We start from the raw sequence: 26646 nt of genomic DNA, 5'->3' as shown, positions 1-26646 counted from the left end.
TTTTGTGGTGACTCATGAGGTGGATGATTCTCAGGGCACACCTGGACAAGTGCCTGGCATAGATGCGGTCTGCCCATGCTCGTCCCTGTTCACTATGTACATTCCAGGTGTGAGCTGGCCCTGCTTGCAACCTGCATGCGTAAAGAGGAAAGTATTCAACTCAAAAAAGGTTTGGAGAAACTGGTTGAGTCTCAGAGGAACCAGTGAAAATGACTTAAGGTTTAGCAAACTGGGATTCTGAAGACAACTGAGGGCTCACCCAAACCTATGAGTAGGTAACTGTGGGCATGGTTTGGGGCATGAAAAATCATCCTTGCTTCCAAATATTTGGCCTATTGACCTGAGACAGTGATTCCACTTCCATTGGAGATGCCGCCTCTAGAAAAATCCCCGACAAAATATACATTTATCTGGAATAACAAACCCCACAAAACTACTGGTATTCATTGTTTTGCTAGAGATGATGACCAACACTTGCCATCTCCAAAAAGGACAGAAAAGAAGACACAGAATAATGTGTACTTGGCCTTCTGTATTTGTGAGTTCTGCATCTGTGGATTACCTAACTAACTACAGATCAATCTGTACCGAACACATGCAGAGACTGTTCTTGTCATTATTTTCAATGTAATATAACAGCTATTTACATAGCATTACATTGCTTTAGTTATTATAAGCAATCTAGAAATGATTTAAGGTAAAAGGGAGGATGGGCATAGGTCATAGGCAAATACTATGCCATTTTATATAAGGGACTTAAGAATTCTCATATTTTGGTGTCTAAGGAAAGTCTTGGCACCAGTCTCCTGTGAATACCAAGGGATGACATTATTTAAGAGCCTTGGATAAGGAGTCAAAAGAGAATCTGGATCTTTTGATAACTTGAAGTATGACTTTGGGAAAATCAGTGGCTATCTGAACCATGATTTTCTCTCAAATAGACAAGTAAAAAATGATACTTATCCTGTTTACTTCATAAAATTATTATGACATCAGGTTAAAAGTTATGTGTGAAAATGTTCTGAAAATCAGCTGTTTCATATTTTAGAAAAGTCACATGACATTCTGAAAAAACAAAAAGATAACAGGCCTGGGTTCAAATACCAAATATGCTGCCTGGTAAATGAAAATTGGGCAGGGTCAGTTTTCAGCTCCTTAACGTTGGAAAATTGTGGAAGTCATTTTAGTAGCACAGAATTGTTTGAAGGCATAAAAAGAGCTAACATCAACATAGTCTCTAACACAGTAATCAGACGATAACTGTTTAGTCTCCTCTGTCCTTCCATAATGACTACATTCAAGCAGGAGGTACACACTGGTCACTGACCAAGGGTGACATGATGGGATGGTTAATGACCGACGCTGGCCAATCTTCCGCCCCTGAGATCATCTGAAGTGTATACCCACAGTCTGCTTGTGAACTTTTATAGTTCTTTTTGGAATCTCATTTGAAACCTCAACAATTATAAAACCTAATTATGCAAGTAGTAACCTCAGACTATCAACTGACAAAACTGGTGGTTGAAATGTTCCTGGTTGGCTGATAAAGTTTTGTCTGGAGTTTGGTTTACATTTGTGATTGTTGCGATTTGTGATGGCTATTCCAAAACATTTTCTCTTTGTTGATGTTAAATTAAGATGTAAGAGGTCAAGTTGTGAAGGATTTTTTTTCGAAATTACTCTACAAAATTACTTGTCTCAGTTGCTCTGTGTGTGCGTGTGTGTGTGTACTTTTTAATTAGCAAATGCTTGTTTCTGAAGGAGTCATACCCTGAACATGTCCTAGTATGTGACTCACACATTTTCATTCTGCCTGTTGTTTCAGGTTATCGAGCTGTGCCTATTGCCAGCCAACTGTATGTCTCTGGGTGGAGGATTTTGATTTAGATAGGAAGAGATATTTTATATAATTAAATTGCCAACAAATATGAGAATCATTTGTGGAATCTGGAACTTTGAGATACTTCCTGTCATGTCGATTATACCAGTTTTGACCTGAGGGTCTGTTGGTCTCTGAGGAGCAAACCCGTCCAAGTGCCCAGTCCTGAGGCTGAGCATCAGATGTCTGGTTTCACTGTGACTTTACTGCGGGGGCCGAGGGAAAGAAGTCATCCTTGTTGTTGTTTGATTTCTAACTGTTAGTACATCGCTTGGAAATAAGGGATTCTATTTTTATTTGTGAAATTAGCACACAAATGACCATCTTAAGCACTTTCTTTAGATCTGGATATCAGACAAGAGAAGGGAGAAGTGTAATCTAAATTTGATGACTGGAAATGTTACGTCTTTTGCAGATTTAGCCATTATATCAGTATACTTTGTGGTTCCATTTTTCTTTCTTTCTTTTTTTAATGAAGGAGATAGTGAAGCAGTTTCTAGATTTTTATTTTTTAAAAAAATTGAACATGTTGTACTTGGCACATTTCCCCTGGTGAAATTTCAGTACTGATGTAATTGCTTTAATTTGGGGGGACAAGTATGAATCACATGGGGTGATTTTTGTTTGTTTTTAATTTTTTTTCGGTGTATGTTCTTAAGAGATAAATTTCTGAAATGAATGTTTGTAATGAAGTTTTTGTCTTATGCTACATGAAGGCAACATTTCAGGCATTTGTTTGAGAGGCAAGAGTTGTAGTTCAACTACCCCTTCTTTTAGAGTTATATTCCAGCCACCTGGGGTAAGGAGATGGAAACTGTTAGATACCAGTGGCTTTTCAGAAAACAAATAGGGACAAAGGCCCTGGGCAAGGGGGGTTATGGGGTTGAAATATTAAAGCTTCTGTTTTGCCACTATACCCTTTTACTTCTTCCGAACTTTCTGTGGGTCTGGAAAAAGAGTTAATGTCTGTGGCTTAATGTCAACAAATCTGGAAGAAAAATGCTTTCATTTGAGCCCAGCTCAAAACATGCCACTGTATTTAAAAAGCAATCCGTTTTATAAGCTAAACACAACAAAGTTGACTCTAGGAAATGTTTCTTTCAGTCAAAAGAATTGAGAAAAAGTTAAAAAGTCACTAGGAATCAGAGTCACCATTGTTGAAATCAAAAAGGTCACACTTCAAAGTCTAACGAAGGAAGGGCTCATGTCTAATGAAGAGCATTCCCACATAAAACTCAGAGTGCTTATTTTATCAGGCATGGAAATATAAATTTAGTAATAACCAAAAGCATTTTGAGAAAACATTAAACTTAATTATATTTCAACTTTAAAGCAAAATGATAATGTAATAAAGATTATATTTCAATACAACACATTCAAAGTTTAAGCAAACAAAATGATTTTCATCTTGATTTGTGAAACTCAATAAATCGCCCAACTGTCTTTTTTTTTTTTTTTTAAGTTTACTTGAGTTTGGGGGCCAAGTAATGCTAGCTTTATGAATGCTTGTTTTCTCATTTCTTAAAGAATTTATAAAGTAAGTTTTAAACAAGAGAAAGAACATTGAATATGATGAAAATTATTAAAGCTAATTCAGAAAAAGTATGGACTTATTATCAAGTTTTATGAGAATTATGTCAACATGCTTCTAATTTTTTAGTTTGGATAATGGTACCCAAAGCAGTAATTGCAGTGTGGTGATGATTCTAACGGGTCATTTGGATGGTTTTGGTACAGGAGTTTTTATGTTTTTGAACAACTTAGGTTGGAATAAAGGATGGAAAAAGTCTTCCACTTAACTTGAAATTGTGGGTCCATCTGCATTGCCACTAAAGACACTTAAAAATAATGAGCAATAATGGACTCCCTTTGCCCCTTTGTGTAAAAGCTACAGACTTTGCAAAAAAACACTATTAACAACCAGCCTGAAACAGGCAATACAAAATCTTTTAAACAATTATTGAATTTCAGTGGAATTTCAGCTAGACTAACATTTCAGTGTAGGAACATGATCGAAAAATCGTTGCTGCCTAGTCTTTAAAATAATGACACAGTTTGCTGTAGAACTACGCATGACTGGGTAAAGATTTCTTTTGGACTAAAAATGGCCAAGTAACAAGTATCAGCCATTTTGATAGCTCCTGGATTTTGCAATGACATCCAGGTCTTCTTAATCCTTTCATTTGAAAATGAAGACATCAAATATCTTCCAAAGATGACCTTGCTCAGGATGAAAAGATTAAAATTGTTAAAATTCAATATTCACGTTCTTAACTTTGGTGAATTCTTTATAGAGCACAGATCCTGATACAAATCCTCAACTCTTCCCACTCATCTTCCTTCCTTCGCTTCCTCTCTTCCTTCTGCCCTCCCTCCCTCCCTCCTTCTTCCTTTATTGAATGCATTATGTTCCCACCGTGTGCTGAGCATTCTCAGTGTCAAGGAATCAGTTGAATTTTGACATTATTTCTGGTAGACATAAAAATGACAGATCGGTTTCAAAGAAATCACTACCTATTCATGAAAATACAACTCCAGATTACTGGGGAGGGAAGGATAATAGGCCAAGCCTGGTGCTTACTGTCTTTCAGAAGATGTATCTTGGCTGAGCTTACCCATCAGAACCCCAGCTCATCTTCCTTATAGCCACCTACATGTTTCTCAGCCCTGCAGAACCCGGAGAGTGAACCATCATTCCTGCTGTCTGAACACAGGCTGTTATTTATTATATCTGGTAGGCCAGGTGAAATCTGGTAAGCAGCAGCTTTGTTTGGAGGAATTCCCATGTTAGGTGTAACTTGTAAGCTGGCAGCAGAGGGTGAGGGATCGTTCAGCAATTGCCTGCACCTCCTTGTGTGGGTTGGTACTTACACCTGCAGCCTCCTGACGAAGTTGATGGGACACCACAGGGACACCACATCTGGAGCAGAGTTCTGAGTAGATGGAACTGAAGACAGAGCCCAGTCTCATAGGCTGATGGTCTACAGTGGCATGGAACCATGAAAGCTTCCATTTTGTGATACTTTGCCTTTTTTGTTTATTTTTATAGAAGCAAGAAATTCAACTGTGTGGAAGACAATGACTTGTACACTTCTGTTCTTCTGTTTGGTGTTTCTTTTGCCCACAGAGTCCTGTAGGACATTATGCCAGGTAAGAAAAGGGGAAAGAGTGGAAGAAATGGGTGGGAATATAAATGGACAATAGAATCCATCAGTCAGTTCTCAGTTACACAAGAGCCCAAGTGCTAAGGAGAGGATGATGATGGAGAGACAGCCCTGACAGAAGAAATGGAACTACAGTTAACAAAACCCCACTTTAGCCAGTACAAATTATTTTCCCCATTATATTCTGAGATCCAATGAGATTGAAATGAAGGGTAATAAACTTCTTTCCATATCCTCAGGTAGTGAAGCTTTCGCTTGCTTATAATCAAGTTGATGCTCTTTCTAAGGGGCTCTTGAAAATGTAGGGGTGGTGGGAATTACCCCAATGACTGGGAGTTATTAATAGGATTTAGTCGTCAGGATCTAAAAATGGTTTGGCACCATAGTGCATCATCCCAGTCAAAATGGCAATTGCGTCTTCTTTGGGAAACTGAGTGAATAGCAGGGATGGGCCTTTCTCTGGAATATTTTCTCTCATATCATAGGTCATTTTAATTTCCCTATTAGTTACTTATTTAAAACAAGGTGTGGAAGGAGAAAGCAAGAGAGTGAGAGAGAAAGAGAGGGAAAATATTTTGAGCATCAGATTTGAGATTGACAGGTGAAGATCCACTCCCTTGCTTTAGAGATGGAGAGATTGAGGCCAGTGTTGTAGGATGTAATTTGCATTAAGTATGCACCCTGCTCAGCTACAGGGCCAAGAAGAGAACATCTGCCTTCAGATTCTCAGCTTCTTGCTATTTCCACTTTAATATGTTCCTTTTTAGTAAGTTTTCTTGGGAGAGGAGCAGGGGAGACTTTCAAAGTTCTTTTCAGCAGTTTCCCAAATAATATTTACTTTCTACATAGTTTGCCCTATTCAGTATAGAGGGGAATATTTTCCATGACTCCCCTTCTCCCAACACAGAATGTATATTCCCAGGAGAAGTTAGAGACCCTTTGGAAGCCTTTCTGCTGGAGGCACTCCAACCCCACAGCCTGGTACTATTTTCCCCCTTAATTCCATATTTTCAATCCACAGTTTTCTACCAGAGAGAATGTAGAGTGTGGGCAGAGCATGGGAGGTTGGTTTGTTTTTCTTGATTGCTGGGATCACGTCACCTGGGACATTTCAAACTTTTTTCCCTATTATAGAAGTTTCTGGGTGCTGAGCAGTTGAGAGCTGCCCTCTCCTGACCTGCCCTTGCCCCCAGGCAGCCCAACGGGTTGAGCAGGCTGACAATTTGCAACTGTCTTTTTTATAGTATTAGATTGAGAATTGTTGGTATCTGCAGCATCTGAAGTGTCCCAGACTGGATGCCCCCTAGAAATGAAATGATCAGAGGAGTCGCATATGGCATCCTCTGGAAAATGGCTGGGAAAAAGTGAATCGGGTCCTTCACTTAAGGAAGACAGGTTTTCCAGAACTGCTTGCAAGCATCATACCATGGCTTTCTGCCCACATTCCTGATTAATATGATGTCACTTCACTGGAGGGAGGGGGGCCAAGTCTCATCTAGCGTTGGATACTTCCTACTGCATTTCCCACAGTATATTGAAGAACATGGACCTATCAGGATGGGTTTGGGGCCCCTTGGGAAGCCTATGGCTCCTTCCACACATTCAGTCTGCCTTTTGCATGTGGACATGGACTGGCTCTTTGGAAAGAGCTGTTCCTTATGGAGATTGGAGAGCAAAGTCCTAGTCTCAGCTTTGAGAGGAACTCCCTACATGGCCTTGTGCAGGGCACCTCATCTAGCAAAGCCTCAGTATTCTTATCTGTAAAATAAGGGGGTTGGACTGGGTGATCTAAAGAGTCTTCCAGAATTTGTAAGACTATTATTTTAGTATTCTTATGTGGTGGAAGAACTTTAACTATTCTGCTTATGTAATAAGGCTTTATTCTCTTGATTATAAAATAAGCCATATTGCATCAGCGAACTCAAGGATATTCTGTTCCGTGTTCCCAGCATTCAAAGGGGCCCCTATAAACAAAGTAAGTTCCCTGCAAATCCACCTCTGCCCACAATGTATTTTGTGGACAGAGTGTAGACCGTTCTCACTGGAGACAGAAGCGGACTCCTGCTGAGTGCAAGGGGAGGGAGGGCTGAAGGGAAAATGGGGTCATGGGCCATACTTCACGGCTCAGATTCCCGTGGCCACACTGACTTCACAGCTGATTCGGACATGGCTATCCATCTGTGACTAAAATGAACCATTGGGTTTGCATATCAACAACTGATTTTGACATGAATCTTTAAATTTTTCTTTCTAGGCTGCCAACAAAAGCAAGGAGAAGGTGCCTGCCCAGACACATGGTATGTTGGCAGTAGTTCCTAATCACACGGAAGGTTGATGTTCCTATGTGGTAACAGAGGGCCATTCTCAGTCCTCTGTCACATGGCATAGAAGATGGGACATCTTGATAGCTCATATTTGGACTCTGTTTTTTTCCCTGGGTTAAATTGTGCTTTGACTGCAGGTGTGTTCCTCTTTCCTCCCAGCATCCCCTGCTGCATCCTGGCCTGAGGCTTTTTTGTCACAGATTCTTTGCATTGAGTGAGCTCAAACCAGGGTGGTGGCTAGAAGGGATCTGTGAAAACTCACTGATGATGTGACATACTATAAAGTTCCAGAGCTGGAGGGCTTCTCTGGGAACATCAGGGACAGTGGATTCCAAATGAGCTGATCTGGAGAGCTTTAGTAATCTGAGGAGTTGCCCAGGGCTTTCTGTGGGCACATAGGAGTGACCCAGTGGGTTGAGTTATGGACTCTTCTGCTTAATTTAACTGGGGCAATTCTACTTGTATCTGTTTTATATATATTGGACTTCAGGATAACATTCTATAAGACACAATCAAATTTTGTTGCTGAAATGTGTGATACCCACTGATTCATTTTAATATTTTGCTGTTTTACCAAGAAAAGATTCCCGACATCTACAGGATTTATGTGCCTTCACTGCAGGGACACCTTGGTGACTGTCCCAGTGCAAGCTAGAGCTCAGAGTTTTCTATCTGATATGGGCAACTTTTGTTCTCCCAGGTGTATGTGATGGTGTCTGTATGGATAATTCCCACTGCAACCAAACTTGCCCTCCAGGCACTGAAGGAAATATGGGGTTTTTATGCAGGAAAAACAAATGGTACAAAGTTACTGACACCTGCCGGACTCTCAATGCCTTCAACATCTTTGAGGTAATAACCTGTCTCTCATAACATGAATTCTTTTGTGGACTCTATGAAAAAAGTGGAGCCTTGAATTAGTAATTCATATTGACTTAAATAAGGGGGAAGAAGAGCCTGAGGCAGGGTGGTTATAGGTCATTTGTCTGTGAATACATTACTCTCCTAAGGTTGGGCATCTAAAAGCTTGTGCTTCAGTTCCTCACACCCTTGGTATAACACCCACGAGTCTCTGACCAGACTTCAAGAGTCTGCCCAATTCTAACATCTGGGGAGTTTGAGCAAAGATGTAGGTGCAGACCCAACACCACATGTCTTTAATATTTAAATATTTTAACTCAATCTTAAAAAAATGCTAAATATATTCTGTCTGCTTCCATCCCAGATTCCATTCTGGACAACCAAGATCATGCATCTATAACCCTGAAAACAGGTGCCCCTTAGCCACCTCTCACACCCCTAGAATGTTGACATCATCCAGCCTTGGGCAGGAAGCCTGTCCAGGCCTTAGAAGTGGACCTGGAGTGTTGAGTAGGGAATTGACACATCTCTAGCAGGGCCGAGGGCTCTGCATAGGCATGTCTCTTGGATTCACAGACTCTTCTTCCTGTGAAAGGGCTGATTGGAGGTCCTTTCAAGCAAGGTCAACAACCTTCTCTGTGAAAGGCCAGACATGAATATTTAGTTTCTGTGGGTCACATACTCTGTTTGTTTTAGCTATACAGCTCTTCATCGTAGTGTGAAAGCAGCCATAGGCAATACTTAAGTGAATAAGCCAGCTGAGTTCCAATGAAATTTTATTTACAAGAAACTCCACAAAAAGCTGGCAGTCACCCAGCGACCCTAGTTTACCATTTCTACCAAAGCATTGATCCAGAGCCTGACTCAGTGAGAGATCCTGTCTGCCACTGTTTTTAGTCATTCTTCTACCTCCACGTCCTAGTTTCACCCAATCTAGTTCAGTTATAGTCATGTCTCAGACTTTGGCTTTTGGAAACAGTAAAAATAAGCTTAAATTGCACTAGAAATCTAATCTCTCTCTTTCTCTCTCTCTCTCTCTCTCTCTCTCTCTCTCTCTCTCTCTCTCTCACACACACACACACACACACACACACACACAGTATGTATACACAGAGGCTGTCCAAAGTCTAATATTAAAGACGACAGTTACTATTTTGAAAGAGAGAGTTAAGGAGTAGTCACTAGGATTTTTATTTTTTAGGGGGTTTGTTTACCTTGGTATCAGTCAATTTGTTCTACCAAGATGTGACTTTGAAATGGAAAACAGAAAATCATTATGCAATACGCAATTGTACAATTAGTCTATCCTAAATTTTGGTAAAATTACTCTTACCCTTAACATAAACATGACATATTAAAAACTTCTTTGTTTTGGCCATACCTTAGGAGGACTCATATGCAGCTAAACCATTTGGAGAAACTATAAGAATAAATGAATATGCTGGAAAGTCTGAGACCATAACAGATATGTTGATGCAAAAGTGCCCGACAGATTTGTCTTGTGTGATTAGAAACATTCAGCGGTCTCCCCGGATACCAGGAAACATCGCTGTCATTGTGCAGCTCTTACACAACATTTCAACAACTCTGCTGACAGACGTTGATGAGGCAAAGATGCAGGTGAGTGGCCTTGGATATTTAGTAGAGCATTGTCCACATGGGAAAGGAATTTAGACAACTTGGAGTATTGTTTGAGCTTCTTGGAGGCTGAAGACCCTTTCACCTCAGTATTTCTAGTGTCCCAGCATAGCAAGTGCTCAGTAAACTCTCAATGAAGAAAAAATGAATAAATGAATGAATAACACATTGAATTAACAAACATTTATAGACTGTCTTTACTTGGGACTGTGGTGGACACTGGAGTCTGCTTTTCCAATGTATATTTTGGCTACTGGAAACTTCTAAGAAACATTCTTAGGTTTGATGGAGAGAAAGATCTTTCTTACTTTTATTTGTGAGTTAGAGCTAGTTATGAAAACAAAAAATAATTGCATGCAAAGAAAATAGCATACCTATCCTCTGCAGAAATGTGGAATAGAACTAGATCCATTTCTTTTGTTTTTGATGTTCAAAGCCAAAGGTAGTTTAAAAGAAACTTCAGCCTCTGGGGTCATTATCCTATTTACTATGTTCCTGTACAGGATCCTGCAACAGTTGGAATTTAACAGATATTAGTCACATGATGAGTACAGTAACAGAGTAAGCAAATTGTAGTTTTTGCACATTGTAACTTTTGTGAAGTGGAATTGATGATAGAAATGAGCATGTGAAAGCTGTCCAACCGGCTGCATTGCAGGAGTTGGAGGTGGGCACGGCAGTCGATTCCCTGGTAGCTTTATCCTTCATGCATGCAGATTGCCTGGGGATCTCGTTATGGTGCTGATTCTGATTTATTAAGTCTGGGGTGGAATCTGAGATTCCCTGTCTCTAAGAAGTTCTCAGGGGATGCCTGTGCTGCTGGTGGGAGGACCACACTTTGTAAAAGTGCATCTTGAATGTGTTGAAGGCTGTTTCAGCATGGCTCAGTACTAATCCCAGTTCTTCACTGGCAGAGTTACAGCGCCATGGCCAACCACATTCTTAACAGCAAAAGCATTTCAAACTGGACTTTCATTCCTGACAGAAACAGCAGCTGTGTTCTGCTTCACTCAGTCAATTCCTTTGCAAGAAAGCTCTTTGTAAATAAACATCCCATCGACATATCAGACGCCTTCATTCATACCGTGGGTACCACCATATCTGGAGACAACTCAGGAAAGAATTTCACTTTTTCCATGAAAGTTAATGACACCAGCAATGAAGTCATTGGGCAGGTGTTGATTACTCAAGAAGAACTTAAGAAGGTGCCTTCCCCTTCTCAAATCATCAGCATTGCGTTTCCAACTCTTGGGGCCATCCTGGAAGCCAGTCTTTTGGAAAATGTCACTGCAAATGGCCTTGTTCTGTCTGTCATTTTGCCCAAAGAACTTAAAAGAATTTCACTGATTTTCGAAAAGATCAGCAAGTCAGAGGAAAGGAAGACACAGTGTGTTGGCTGGCACTCCCTGGAGAGCAGATGGGACCAGCAGGCCTGTAAAACGATTCAAGAAAACTCCCAGCAAGCTGTTTGCCAATGTTGGCCAAGCAAGTTGTTTACCTCTTTCTCAATTCTTATGTCACCCCAGACCTTGGAGAGCCCAATTCTGATTTACATCACATATGTAGGCCTGGGCATTTCAATTCTCAGCTTGATCCTTTGCTTGTCCATTGAAGCCTTGGTGTGGGGTCAAGTGACGAAGACGGAGATCTCCTACTTACGGCACGTGTGTGTCGCTAACATTGCAGCCACCTTACTGATGGCTGATGTGTGGTTCATTGTGGCTTCCTTCCTCAGTGGTCCAACCGCACACTACAATGAGTGTGTGGCGGCAACATTTTTTGTTCATTTCTTTTACCTTTCTGTGTTTTTCTGGATGCTTGCCAAGGCACTCCTCATCCTCTATGGAATTCTGATTGTTTTCCATACGCTGCCCAAATCAGTCCTGGTGGCATCTCTCTTTTCAGTGGGCTATGGGTGCCCTTTGGTCATCGCTGTTATTACGGTTGCTGTCACTGAGCCTGGCAAAGGCTACCTACGGCCAGAGGCCTGCTGGCTTAACTGGGACACCACCAAAGCCCTCCTGGCCTTTGTGGTCCCAGCTCTGGCCATTGTGATAGTCAACCTGATCACAGTCACACTGGTCATCACCAAGACCCAGCGAGCTGCCATTGGCAGTTCCATGTTCCAGGAAGTGAGAGCCATTGTGAGAATCAGTAAGAACATCGCCATCCTTACACCACTGCTGGGTCTGACGTGGGGATTCGGAATAGCCACAGTCATCGATGACAGCTCCCTGGCCTTCCACGTCATCTTCTCCCTGCTCAATGCATTCCAGGTAAGTCCAGATGATGCTGCTCAAGAATGAAGTCAGAGAATATGTGAAGAAGTTTTGTGATCAGGACCCTGTGGCATCAGATTATATAAAAGACAAGGAAAGCATATCAAGTAAAAAAATTAGTCTTTGTTCCAGAAAGGCCTGCATTTGAATTTTCACCCTCTTATTTACTAATGTTTAACAAGATCTTGTAATATTTACTTAACTTTTTCAAGCATATTTTCCTCAAACATAAAATGGATATAATATTGCCCTCTTCATAGGGGCATTTGGAAAATGAAATAAAATCATGATTGGGAAAGCCTCAAAGTACTATCACAAGCAGGCTTCTAATAGGCTGACTTGTTATTGTTGAAAAAGTGAACAATAATACCTCTTCCAAAATTCAGGGTATATAACTGGAGGTATTAAATTTTACATGTATTTTCTGCCACTTAGAATTTTTAGTTGCCATTGAAAACAATCTTATTTTAACAAGGTGTATTATATTGAGTGGCATTAAAAATTGTTTCTCTTCTCTCATATCTTGTATGAATTAACAATGTTCACAGTTCATGTGTATCCTTGATAAATTTTCTGTGCTAATAAAAATATTTTACACAATATAGGGGTTCAAACATAATGTATATTGTCCTACAAAGTTTGGTTCCTCACTTAAAACTGCACCTCAGAGGGGCTCGGGTTTTAGCTCAGTGGTAGAGCGTTTGCCTAGCATACATGAGCACTGGGTTTGATCCCCAGCACCACATAAAAATAAACAAATAAAATAAAGATATTGTGTCCAACTACAACTAAAAAATATTTTAAAATGCACCTTAGAATTTTATCAGGTTATACATATGTCTCTTTAATGACTGCATAGTACTCCATATTTAATAATTTCCTTCTTGATTAGAATTTTGTTTTCCACATGTTTTTCTTCTAGGGTGTATCAATGAGCCAAAGTTTTTATATTGAATATTAATTATGTAGATAGCAAATAATTGAAAGGAAAGCTTTTGAAACTCTAAATGCCTCTAAAATATTCTTTTTTTTTCTAAATGTATGTGGTGACCTGCAAGATTTTTTTCAAATGTTTCACTTAATTAATAATAGAGCTTTTAGGTCAAATACAGACTCATTTTTCTCCTTCAAAATTTAAATATAAATGATTTCATTTTACAAAAAAAATACTTTGATGCTTTTGAGAACATTATTAACAACAGCCAATGCTGCACATTTCTATGGAAACTATTAATTGTACTCTAGTTTTGTATAGTAAATGTAATTATCAGTTAGTAATTATCAGTTCCTGATACATGTTTAAAAAACTAGTCATAAATAGCACTGAGGTGAAAACCCAGTTTTCCCAAGTCTCAGTTCAGCATATCCCACACCTATCTTCCATGAGACCTTAGCTCAAGTCTCACTCCAGAGCAGTTTCCTTTTCTTGTCTCCGTTGGGGCCATCTCACCTGTGACTTTTCCTCTGGACTAGGCTGTGAGCACTTTTACCTACCATACTAGGATCAATTGAAATATCCATTCAGTTTCTGCCTTGCCTCTGGGCCAGGAGCAGGTTGGGGCTGTGTTAGAAGTCAGGGGAGAGCTGAGAGCAGGGTGTGGGTGAGGGCCAGACACAGGGGAGAGCAGACGGCAGTGCTGTGCTGGAGCTGGCTGTCCTGGCTCATGGAAACTGATATATTTTCAGGAATTGTGAGAGCTGGATATAAACACAGTCCTCAGTAAAAATTAAAATGTATAGACTTACCATGAAATCAATTAAAAACAGAGGTCATACTTCAAAACGAATCACTTCCTCATCATTTGTCTACATTTTACTATGCTCTTGATTCAGGTATGCTATATCCATATGGTAGAAATACTGTAGAGTAACGTGCTACTGCCCATTTCTTCCTGCCTTCATGTTCAGTCATGTTGCAGTGTTAGATTTAATTAGCCCTAGTGGGAGCATTTAAAACCATAGAGAAGGGCAAATGCTACAGCTTAGAAGAGTTGATAGTTAATTACCTGCATAGCATTGGGTCAAGACATCCTTGGGATGCTTAGTGAAGGACGAGAGGGAAAGGAGTCAAAAATGAATCCACTGAGGCAGGAGACACAGAAAGCTGGGTGGGAAGAAGCAGGGAGGCAAGTCTGAGGGTGAGAAGATACAAAGGGTGGCTGGGGCTGACAGAGCAGGATAGAGATTCTGAAACATGTTGGGAGGCCCAGAACATGTAGGAGAAAGACCCTTCCGAAGATTTCCTGGTCCCAACCCTGTGGGAGTATCTCCATTGGCTTAACGCTCAACCATCCCCTCTACTATGGTGTGCTATGCAGTCAGCTGCTACCTTAGTGGTCTATAGTAACTTCTGGTTGGCATCTCTCCTGTTATTTATGGAGAGTGATTGTGGGCTGGGTGAGGTTTGGGGACCCCTGATAGCTGTCTTGATAGGAAAAAAATAAAATAAAGCACTCTTATTAAAATCTGGGGAAACACCTTGGGATTTACTTGCTCAAATTGTGGTTTATCCACTAAAAGAAATGCAAAGATGCTGCTGGTGAATTCTTCAAAGGTATATTCTCTTGTTCCTTCTCCATCAGATATTAAACTTTATGGCTAATCTTTTGACTAAATCTTCTCAATGATATTTTAGGTAACCTTCCCCAAGGGGCACAAACCAATGAAAAGTGATTTTAATTGAAGCTTTCCTTAACATATTTATGACTATATAGGGGTAGAGTGCATCATAAAGTTATTAAACATGTACTCAATACAGGGACACCATACTTATTGAGTATTTATTTTGTGCCAATCATTGTGCTACATGTTGCAGATACAAATATAAATAGGTCAATTCCAAGGAATTTAAAATCTTGTTAGGAGAAAAACTTCTTAAGAGGAGAACTAAGTTTCTTTAACTGAAGAATGCAGATTTTGTGGCAGAACTGTACTAGAATTGTGGTTTCCAGAGCTTTAAAAATTTTAATTTCTGGGCCAACCTCATTTTGATCCTGATTTCAAATGCATTCCTGACACCAAAACCAGGCTGACAAGTATTTGTCCCAAGCATCTTTATAAGAATAACACTTTGTAATTTAGTGGACCATGCCACATATGACATTTTCTTAGTAGAAGAAATGACAGGTTTCAATAATTATCTTGTAGACCAGGAGTTACAAAAAAAGAGCAATCTGATAAAAGGTATGTGTGGAGCAAGCTGTTGAATGTTTGTTGGGTAGGCTGGATGGAAAGGTATATATATGTTTGGGGAGTGAATGAGCTGTGTGGTTGTATACCTGTTCCTGCAAAGTCCTCTATCTCTCAAGCGGATTTTTGTCAAACTGTTAGCAGTAAGTTGGTTGTTGTTCTCACCCATGGATCTGGTTGTAAGGTTCTTATGGTGCCAGTTATGTTAAACCCATGAGCCTTAACAGGCTTCTGGCTACATTTACATTCACTTATGAAACTGAGGCAACTTCATAAGGAGGCCTAAATACAAGGTAATCATCTCACTTCCCTTTTTGACCTATAGTTTAAGTAATTGAACATTCAAGAATTTTTTTTTTCCTAATGGACATTGCTATTACTAATTGAAAGTGGAATCTCTGAGCTTTATTTTCCTTATCTGAAAAATGGGACTACTCCCTGTCCTTCCTTCCTTCAGCATGGTTTTGTGCCAATATGTCATGAAAAAAGTAAGAAACTCAGACGGGCTAACACTGAATAGGAACAGTCTGCTTTTCATTTTATGGGATCCTTCTCTTGTATGGATGATAAGAGATAGAAGAACCAATCAATTCCCTCTATAGCATCTTATTTGGCAAGCTGTAATATGTTTAGAAAGTCAATGTGTTTATGACATTAATTTTTCTGAGGATGCATATGTTTGATTTTTTTCTTTGCAAGTTTTATAATATTATTTGCTGTGGCTGGGAGAAGGAGGTTGAGAGTGTCTGGGAAGCTGAGCACACCTCTTTTTGCTCTTTGCTGTGGAAGTTCCTTTCATTACTTTTTGTTGAGGGACTGCAAGGCTGCTGACCATTGCTTAACATTCCCAGGACTCTCTTGGAACATTATATTTCTGTAAGAACAAATTCTGCTAAATGATAAACACTTTTATTTTGCTCACTTCAAAACAAAGCCCTTAAATATTCCTGTGTAAAGCCGGGAACTTGTTCTGTTTGGTTTCCTGAGAATTCACAGTGTCTTAAAAGAGAAAATTAGGATCTTAAAATAGGAAATTAAAAGATCTCTTTTTACCAAAATAGTGGTGGAATGATAAATGCTTGTATTTGTTATTGTTATCAATTTGCAAATGACTCCTCTTCCCTTTTTTGTCTTTCACAGGGTTTCTTCATCCTGGTGTTTGGAACAATCCTGGACCCGAAGGTACTGTATATAAGTTCTTTTTTTTTTTTTTTTTCCCTGCATTAACAGTACTTGGCCCTGAGATGCTCACTTGTAAAGTCCACTGAAAGTCTTTCACCTCAGTCATGTGTAGAGACACATGAGGAGAGTCTTGTTGTTCCTTCTAATGAAGGTGACGTCTACTACCTTTTGAGCTCTTTAGGGGATAAGTGTTTTAGACACATTAGTTCTAATCCTTAAAATGAACTTGGGTATTACAATTTTCAATTTTACAGATAGGGAAATAGACTCAGAGTGATTAAGTAGCTTGCTCAGAACCCTATAGAAACCCCCCATGATCTATAGGGGCAGAAAAGGGCTTTATTCAATCTCTTGAAACTGTCTTTGGGAGGATCAATCCTTGGCTTGGAGGCTTTACTGTAGGAATTGTCTCCAATGCACAGCACAGAGCTGTTCATGAGGGATCCATTGTCCCTTCCCTTTGTCTGGGTACAGATAGTGCAGTTCAGCAGGCCAGTGTTAGGCAGTGAATGCTTAAACTAGAGTTGCTACTACCACTGTGTGTGGGATCACCTCCAACCCAGCCTGTTGGGGCCTGGTGTTACCTGGTTTTTTGCATTGAGGGGGCTGATGGTTTGAACTTAGGTCATGGAACTACACTTCGGCTGCAGAATTGGTTGGAGGAATAAATTCCTGGCTTCTAACTTGAGGAGCAGTGGACTAAAGGAAGGGAATTCTCCAAACAGAGATGAGTGTTGATAGGTTGTAAGTGGTGAGAACAAATAAAGGTTAAACAAATGACACCTCAGATGTGTGCTGAGGCTTCTGAGGTTGCTCTCTTTCCCTTATACTGTGCTGCCTCTTGGAATAGCAAACAACCCTCCAAGATATAGATACAAACACCTTCTACCAATTAAAATAGATTAATTTACAAAGTAAAAAGGGACAATACCAGGTTAGATATGCCAACAAAAATAACAACAACAAAAACAAAACTCATCTTCACTGCAGAGTTGTAGCTTTTTAAAAACTGTGGATGCTATTCTATTATTAGGTTGATATCAAAGGTTTGTGAAAGAGAATATTCACATTGGTCCTTTCATTGTTTTATAAGGATATCATATCAACCTAGTAAAAATTACTCAGAAGTCAAAGTATATTCATCTTGATATTTCTATGTACCCAGTGGTTCCCAACTTAACAAAGTTTCAATTTATGAAATTTTCAATTTATGATGGTGCAAAAGTGAAATGCATTCAGAAGAAACTTTATTTCAAATTTTGAATTCTGATCTTTTCCTGGGATGGAAATGTGCAGTGTGATACTATCTCACCGAGCTGGGTTGTGGCAAGTCCCAGTACGCTAGGAGCTGCAATGGTAAACAGCTGATACTCCACTGTGTTGCTAAGCTATGGTGTTCAGAAGGCTAAGCGGATTAAGTTTAACTTAGGATATTCAACTTACAATGGGTTTTGTTATGGTTTGGTTATGAAGTGTCCCCCTTCACCCAAAGCATCTGTGTTAAGGTAGGAATATTCAGAGGTAAAATGATTGGATTGTGAAAGCTGTAACCCAGTTTGAATCCCAGGAGGTGGGTATGCCTGGAGGAGGTGGGTCACTAGGGAAATGCCCTGGAAGGGTTGTTCTTCCTGGTGGCCCTCTCTGCTTTCTGACCCCACCAGGAATCAAGCAGCTTTCCTCCAAAAGGCCCTTGGTCATGATGCAAAGGCCTTATCTTTGATGCAAAGTAGTGAACTCAGCTCACTGTAGACTGAACCTCTGAAACAGTGAGTCCCAAAGAAATTTTCCCTCCCCTAAGTTGTTCTTGTTGGGTATTTTGGTCATAGTGACAGAGAACTGACTGAAACATGTTTATGGGGATACAATGCCATCGTCATTCAAGCAGAATCTGTACTAGCTTTGTGCACTTGGGGAGTCCTTAATGCTATAAATTCCAGTTCCTCAAAAGGTAAATACTCAAAAGCATCACAGAAACCTACATGATTGACAGATGAAAAACTATATATTCTAGTAGTCACAAAAAAAAACCCAAATAGTAGTTATCTGGGTGCGGTGGCTCATGCCTATAATCCCAGCAGCTTGGGAGGCTGAGGCAGGAGGATTGAGAGTTCAAAGCCAGGCTCAGCAACTTAGTGAGGCCCTAAGCAACTCAGTGAGACTGTCTCTAAATAGATTAAAAAAAAAAAAAAGACTGGGGATGTGGCTCAGTGTTTAAGGGCTCTTCTGGGTTCAATCCCTGGTACCAAAACAAAAACAAAAACAAGTTGTAGTCAGTCAAAAACAGTAAGCATGTATCCCCATATGTGCTTACTATTAATTTATAAAGTATGAATTAAGTGCATCATGAAACACGGAATTAAAAAAGAATGACAACAAAAAATGTAAGTAGAAGTTCCAATATATCTTCACAAATTCCAGCGGACCCTTGGTGCACTGGCCCCTGACCCCTCATTGGACCTTGGGTGTGACAAGGAATACTGCCTTTTCAGGGAAGAGTAAAGTCACCCTGAGCTGGAGGACTTTGGCATATATTAATTGTGAAGACAGAACTTATACAGAGCCTTGAAAAGTGAGTAACATTTTGCACAGTAGAAGGAAAAGGCAGAGGAAATAAGAGAAACCATATTCAACAGGAGAGGACAGGATGATGTGGAGGTAGGGGTTGTGAATTCAAGTTCTCGTTGCTTCTCTTAGTAGCTGGAAAGCTTTGGATGTCAATCTTGGAGACTGATTTTCCTCAGTTGTAGAATAGGGATTATAATATCTATCCTGTAGGATTGTTTTTCCTGGTAAAACAAGATGACAACTGTGAAAAGCACTTTAAAGTTATAAAACCAAATAGAATTGTTATTTATTGTTCTCATTTCCTTGGTTGCATGGATTGTAGCTATGTTGTAGAGTACTTTCCTCTTTCTTCTAGAAATGGTTGGAATAATTGACAAACTGTGGAAGTGATTAACAAGAGTTCCAAAAGTAAAGTAAAATAAATAAAATAACACCACTTATGTCTGAAATCCTCAAGCTTGTGGCCAACTGCACTTCTTAGCCATTGGGTCCATGCTTAAGTTCCTGGACATGAGTCTCCTAAGCCAGCTGCTCCTCTCTGGTCTCCCTGCCAGGTCTCCATTCCTTCCCAGACCACTCCACCAGGGTACTGATCCTTCTGTGTTCTACCAATAGGACCTGGCTGGTAACACTGCCTTGTCACAATATTTTCAAGGTTCAGGTGCATGTATTAACTTCATATAACCTTTTAATTCTTAACTCCTTTTGTTAAATATTCAGATAAGAGAAGCCTTAAAGGGTCGAGTGAACTCTGTGAAATGGATCACCAGAATATCAGAGGTAAAGCTTCCTGTGCATTTTTGCCTTGCTGAACTAGCTCTGCCACACTCTGTGATGTGCCTTTTCCCCGAGCGGGTGCCTGTTTGTGCTGTTCATCTTCTTTCTGAGTATGAGAATTACATGCAGAGAAATAAAAGTAAGCTTAAATGCCCTTAGAGGAGAGAGACAAGGTGGCAGGTATTGAAGATGTGAAAGAGCACAGGATGAAAGAGAGAAATGAGGGGAGCTGAGAAATCAGATCCCACGAGCTCACTGGTTCTCTACCAGTCATTTGCACCACATCTGCGGTGTGAAAATTTCAGGGAGGTATATTCTGATCCCACACAGAGAACGTCCTGAGAGCTTGGTTTTCATGAAGGGCCTGTTGCCAGTTACTGGAGTTAAGTAGGCTGGGGGCTCCTTCAGGACTATTGTAGAGAAGCTTCAGTCATCTTTATGTGGTAGGATGGACTATGACATGCCTTTTAACATGCGTTCTGTTCTAATAACTTAGAAAACATTATTGTTAAGCAAAGTTGTTCTGAGTGAGCGAAAACCTAGAAATTTCTAAATGGCAGCAAAAAGGGTTTCAAGACTGACCTAAAAGAAATAGACCCAGCAACAAGAGAGAAGGTGACCTAGAGTTTCCCAGGCCCATCTGAAAGGACCAACATCACCCGTGAAGGGTTGGTACTACAGGAGATTGGCACATGGTGGGTGACAGGTCATTCTGGGACTGTGCTCCTGTGGCCTTGGGGACAGCATTGCCTTTCCCCAAGTCCCTTGCCTTTCAATTCTCTTTCCTTTGATTTCTTTAGTTCCCTTCTTATCTTCTCTCCTTTTTCTTCCATTTCTTTTCTTATTCCATTTATCCTTACTTTTACCTAAGCTTTGATCTTGTTCTTAGTCCTTGGTTTCCATACCTGGGAGATTGCTTCTTTACATTCCTTCCAGCTAAAAAAAGAGAAAAAAAGGTCCAAATTTACTAAGAATTGACACTAATAATTATCTACATCAGTGGTTTTCAACCTCAGATACACATGAGAATCAACTGGGAAGATTCAAAAATGGGGGTACTAGGTCACACTCCTAGATGGGTCTGCAGTGTGCCTTGGGTTTGTTTTGAAAGTTCCCCAGGTGATTCTAATGTACGGTCAAGACTGAGGAGCATTCATCAAAAACCGTCTGAAAGAATCCTAGCTTCGTAAATGCTGCTTCCCACCAGTGCACCTGATTTAGGTATCCCCCACTTTCGCCTGTCCTCTGTCATGGCACTGTTGGGGCAGTGTCTCAATTGCTTCTAGGTTAGCACTGCTTCTATTCTTATGTGTTTTCATTATTGGTCCATTCAGACCGCCAAAGGGAAAGTCTGCCCTTCAGTGACAAAAGAAAAAGCTTCATCTTGTCCATTTCTCTTTGGTCTTTACATGAATAAGTCCAAATGATGCTCAGTACTTTATTGTCAGTTGTCAATGGACTGTGTCAGTGGTTTTTCAATGCCAGCTGCACATTAGAAGCACCAGGGAACTTTAAAAAACATAACATATTCCAGGCCTCACTCAAGAAAAATTAAATCAGAAACATTTGGGTGTAGGGCCTAACTAAGCATGTCTTTGAGCTCTGCAGTAAGTCTAATGCACAGTTGGGGTTAAGATCCACTCGTCTAAGTACTAGGTACTTTTCTGCTCACTTCTTGAAATTCTGCCTGCATTCTGCTCACTAGCTGATTATTAGCTTGATCACCCTGCTCAGAGGATGGAAGTAGGCATATCATCTGTTCTCCTTTCCAGCTTTGTCAGTCTCTGATTTGTAGGTAGCAATCTTTTACATCTAGATTTAATTCACCCTCGGTAGTACTTGCCTGGACAGGAGCAGTCACAGAACCCTACACCCAGGATATTAAATGTGCTCATCTGTAGTAATATTAGAACTAACATAATGAATTAGTCTATGTTAACGTGATAGTGAATCTACTCGTGCATGAGTGTGTTACTTCTCTTAAGCAACATGAACCTAAAACATACCTAAAAGATATTTTCCACACATGCACATCAGAAGGGAATGACTTTAATGTTGAGGATTTCAGCAGAGCAGATGAGAAGGGGTGCTTGGGGTCCGAGGACCATTGTAGTGTTTCTCTTTATGCCACTGCACTGCATCCCTCCCCTCTACCCCACGCTAGGGACTCTTTCAGGAGGAGGATCCAGGACTGGCCAGAGAGGAGGAGGACCATCCAGGCTGATGCCTGTTTCTGTGTTGTTAGTGGTTCTATAGAGAGGAGAAGGGGTGAAATTAAAGGATAAATAAATCTCTGTGGATCACAATTCCTCATGTGCTTTGAATTACTGTGATAATTGCAAAAGAACTAATAATGATAAGCACAATTTCACTTTGTCTTCATAGGACCTTTCTTCTGAATTCTCTTGTCAACCCACCAAAGGGCCAAGCTAACAAACCATATGCATCCCTAACTCGGGAGGTGAGTACAAAGCCAGAGAGTCTCCATGCATGTGTCATGTGTGACACTTCTTTCAAAAATGATAATTTGATTGTAATTAGAACTGATTTTTTTCTTGATTAGAGGGATTCGCCCATATAATCTATTCTTGCTTTGCTAGAGTTAGAAATTCATTCAGATTTCCAGTTCTTGAGCTACTGAAATTTTTGCCATCCCTGCAAAACTGTCAGGCATGTCTGAGAAGGCTTGTGAATTAGAGCACTAAGCACAGGTGCCTGCTCTGCTTAATTGCTCCCTCTCCTCCATCTGTCCCCTAGTTTCCCATTCCAGGACATCATAAATCATATCAGCAATATCCCCAAATTTCCCATTGTCACCTCTCTCTTTTTTCTTGTCTTAAAAGATCAAGAAATGATGATGAATCCTCTTTGTGAGAGGCCCTGGGGGTAATGTGAAAGTTTGTTTACACTTGAGGTAGTGTCTGAAAAATGGACAGAAAAATAGAAAGAGTCGGAGAAAGGAACCACAGGGGGAAACAAACTCAGAGACATCTAGACAGAGGCACACGGTGGTTCAGGGTTGGAAGAGAGCCATCTCAATACATGTGTAGGCACACTGTTCCAATCCTGTGTCCTGAAGAGAAGAGAGAGAGACAGATAGACAGAAGAGTCACAGAGAAAGGGGGATACAGAGAGAGGCTGAGCGGTGCATAGGGACACTCAGACACACAGAATGAGGCCGAGGGAATGACTCTACACAGACAGGGACGCACACAGAGTGACTGACAGAAGCAGAGATGGAGGCAGAGGAATTCAGGTCTGCAGAGGGAGCCTCCCACCCCTCACTCCAGGCTCCACAGCCTTTGGACTTTCAGCAGTGCCCAGGGCCTTGTGTAGAGAAATGGGTCTTTCCAAGAGAAGTTGTTCTTTCAAGGAAGCGGTTCAGCCAGAAAAAGATAGGAAGTGGAACTCAACACTTACAGGCAATAGAACAAACATGTTCCCTGCATTCTGGAACAACCTAAAGAGAAGAAACTCTATCTGCCAAGGGCAATTTACCCAAAGGTTCAAGAAAGAGTAAGTTTATAATGGGACTGTTGTGAAACCTTTGGGTTTTACTACACGTATATTAAAACTGTAATTTTCTGTTCTTGATAAGGTCGTTCATTCCAGGAATGGCAGAGCCCAAAGAAGAAATGTGCTTGTTCCTGTCTTCTTGCCACCAGGGAGAATGAAGGAAGCCTCGTGCCATGGGGCTGTCGGAGGAGGGAGTGAAGTGTACAGAGGATGGAAGTCCCTTCTCTGAGTTGTTCTGTGCTACTAAATATGTCTTGCCCAGGAACCATATATATAGATAGATATGACTTCTTTGTCCATAAGCCAAGTAAAATCATAGAGTTTTAAATCAGAAAAAAAAAAATGCCTATTTCAAGTTAAAGAGACAGGAGTCTGGAGTTGTGAGCACAGTTAAGCAGGATTTGAGCCAGAGGTAGAAGCCCAAGTCTGGGAACTCCTAGTTCTTGACTTTCTCTCCAAGACCAGGTAGCCACTGAAGGACTTTCTGCCACACTTTCTGTCACCAACACTGTGTGTTTGAAGCCTGAAATGGGGAAGAGGAAGTATCATATTTCAAGGACAGAACTGCTAATTTTCTTAACTTTGTATGTAAACAAATTCAACCTTCAAACCAGGTGTTACCTGATAGAGAACAATGCTGTAGGTTGAAGCCCCTTTACAAAGTAAGCACACTGGTAGCTGTCACAGGAGAAGACCAGGGGACAAGGGCAAGGGGCAGTGGATGGTCCCCAATTATCCCACAAAGAAACCAGTGTTACTGATGTCCCATTAGAAATGGGAAACTGAGGCTCACTTTGTGCTCGAGTAATTCTCTCTCTGTTTTTTCTCCAAGGAATCTTCTTCTAAGTGACAAATTTAAGAAAGCAATGATATAATAAAGAGATCGATCAGAAGGTAGAGAAAAAAAAATGCATCAACCTGGAGAAAGAATTATCTTTCAAGAGGCACTGCTCATATTGAGACAACAATAGCATCCCTCTCAAATGAAGCCAGAAAGTGGTTTGAATTTTCCTTTTAGCATTATACCTGGAGGGTCTCCTCAAAAGAAGGAGGTGGGATAGGCATAGTCCTGGTTTTTCTCAGTGCATAGATTGAGGCATAAAGAAATGCCACTTATCCAGAGTCAATATATTCAGATGAAGGCGGAATCTCATGAAGCCAAATAATTGGACGATTGTAAATCAGGATGGACCTTAGGAAAGACTAAGTCTAATTGTTTCATTTTACAGATGAGGACTCTGAGCATGGGGGCAGAAGGAGGGATTGTTCTGTTGTTTGTACTGTGCGTTGAGCAGTCACAGCTGGTATGAAAACACTATGGTGTACTCACTCCTGGAGATAGGATGGTGGGAGAAATACCCCATCATGTTCATCATTAACCAAGAAAGGTCCATGGGTGCTAAGAGCAACCCTGTGAAGAAGTTGTGCTCACTCTTCTGCAGCCCCAAACTACCATGCACCATCTTGGAAAATGTCAAGGAACTGCATGGGATAGGTTGACTCCTGATGACCCTTGACAGGGACATATGCAATATCCTGCTTACACCTCACAAAGGGAGTAATGTGGTCAGGTGGCCCAAGGAAGAATTGGTGCTAACACTGCCTAAGGCAGACCAATGGGTAGAGCACTTAATATATGGCCATCCTTGGGCAAGTCATTTACATTCCTTAGATTAGTTTTCTCTTCTATAAATTGAAGATAATAGAGCCTACCTCAGAGGATTACTGTAAAGATTAAATGCGCAATGCAGGTACTTAGAACAGTATTTGGTAAATAATAATTGCTCATTAAAAGTTAGGTTCATTAAATGTTAGATTTTTTTAGAGTGCCTGTGCATATGTACACACATAAAAGCACACACAACACAAACAAATATACAGCCCTGCTCTTTGCATGAATTTAAATGTAGATACCCTCATGGGAACTAGTTGATTGACTGCTAAATAAGAAGTAAGGATTCAAATTGGTCTGTTCAATGGTAGGGGTATCAGCCAACAAATCTGCTGAGTTTACTACTTTTATCCAGTGCTACTCTGGTCATGATATATGGTTCCCTGCCTTGGAAAGAAAAGTGTGTGTCACAGAATTCTAAGCCCTGTCCCTGTCTGAGCTCTGCTTCACTTTTTTCTTTTCTGAGAAGTCTTCCATGATTGGTCCAAACAGAAATGCTGATCCTCCCTCTCTATGTTTTATATGATTTAAAATTTTTGCCATTTGCCTTGCAGTGGTATATATTGTGTTCTATTGTTTGTTTACTTTCAGTCCTTTATGTGCACACATTTTCTTTCCCAGATAAGACTATAAATCTTGTTGCTCACTGTGGTACCTACTTTTACATGCTCTTAGAGCAGAGGAAGGTGCTTTGTATATAGAAATATGTTCAGTAAATATGTTCAATAAACTCCTTTGATTACACAACTATTTGATACTGGTTTTTCTAAATCCCAAATGACCTGGTAATTAACTAGTGACCTAAATAAATCTGACCCATTTCAATAAACATTGCCTCCTTGACCATCATTACTGTAAAATGTGTAATAGAATTGCCTCTTATTTATTTCTCCTTATTGCCAATAATAATCTAAAGGCAGGTTTACAACAGAACTTTGGGTGAAGGAAGACCTGTAAATAAAAGAGACCAGAATTAGGATGTATGAAGCTATTTGGTAACGAGAAGAACAATTCAAACTGGCTACGCAGTCTGAAGTTATATCAAGTGAGGTTTCCCACAAGTGCAGACTACAAGTTCTAGGTCTGAATTACCTATAGTCAGGTAGAAGCTCAATAAGAACTCCTGTTCCCCATCATTCATTCATTCATTTATTCATTCAATAAATAAGTAAATAAATAAATCTCTCTGATGTGAAGATAGAGATTAGATTACAAGTTACTGATCTAATCATCTAAAAGTCACCCCCTTTGTGAGATGCGCAGGACACTGAATGTGTCAACAGTTAAGGGGCATCAGGAGTTTACCCATTCTATGCAGTTCCTCAACATTTTCCAAGATGGTGCAGAGTAAATTTCTGGCTGCAAAAAAATCAGCCATTTTTCTCCAAGTTCAACATCAGTATAGGCAAAAAAGCAATGGAAGCTTTTTAAGATCATCAGCACTAGTGGCACAACCTTGCATTTTATCACCCTCCCACTTACCAGTGCAGTAGGTGCAACACAGAGCCTCATGTCATCATCTGAGATAAAGATGAGGAATGGCAGGACCAACAAGTGACTCACTTTAATGGATCTGCTTCAGACAAGAGAAACCTGTAAT

General features: G+C 40.3%; 1 protein-coding gene across 1 annotated transcript in view; it reads left to right on the top strand.

The window, feature by feature from the left end:
• Adgrf2 (adhesion G protein-coupled receptor F2) overlaps window positions 1-25858 on the top strand; it is a 38387-nt gene extending 12529 nt beyond the window's left edge. Inside the window, exons 2-10 of the mRNA XM_047557167.1 lie at window positions 4929-5029; window positions 7298-7340; window positions 8068-8219; window positions 9615-9848; window positions 10781-12142; window positions 16475-16516; window positions 19802-19861; window positions 22244-22319; window positions 23457-25858. Coding sequence (XP_047413123.1) covers window positions 4958-5029; window positions 7298-7340; window positions 8068-8219; window positions 9615-9848; window positions 10781-12142; window positions 16475-16516; window positions 19802-19861; window positions 22244-22291 — 2013 coding nt within the window. The 5' untranslated portion in view covers window positions 4929-4957 and the 3' untranslated portion in view covers window positions 22292-22319; window positions 23457-25858. The remainder of the gene's footprint in view (window positions 1-4928; window positions 5030-7297; window positions 7341-8067; window positions 8220-9614; window positions 9849-10780; window positions 12143-16474; window positions 16517-19801; window positions 19862-22243; window positions 22320-23456) is intronic.
• The last annotated feature ends 788 nt before the right edge of the window (window positions 25859-26646 follow it).

The sequence above is a fragment of the Sciurus carolinensis genome, chromosome 7 (genome assembly GCF_902686445.1).
Source record: "Sciurus carolinensis chromosome 7, mSciCar1.2, whole genome shotgun sequence".
Taxonomy (NCBI): domain Eukaryota; kingdom Metazoa; phylum Chordata; class Mammalia; order Rodentia; family Sciuridae; genus Sciurus; species Sciurus carolinensis.
Note: the sequence above shows the minus strand (reverse complement) of the source record. Positions and strands in the feature narration are given on the sequence as shown.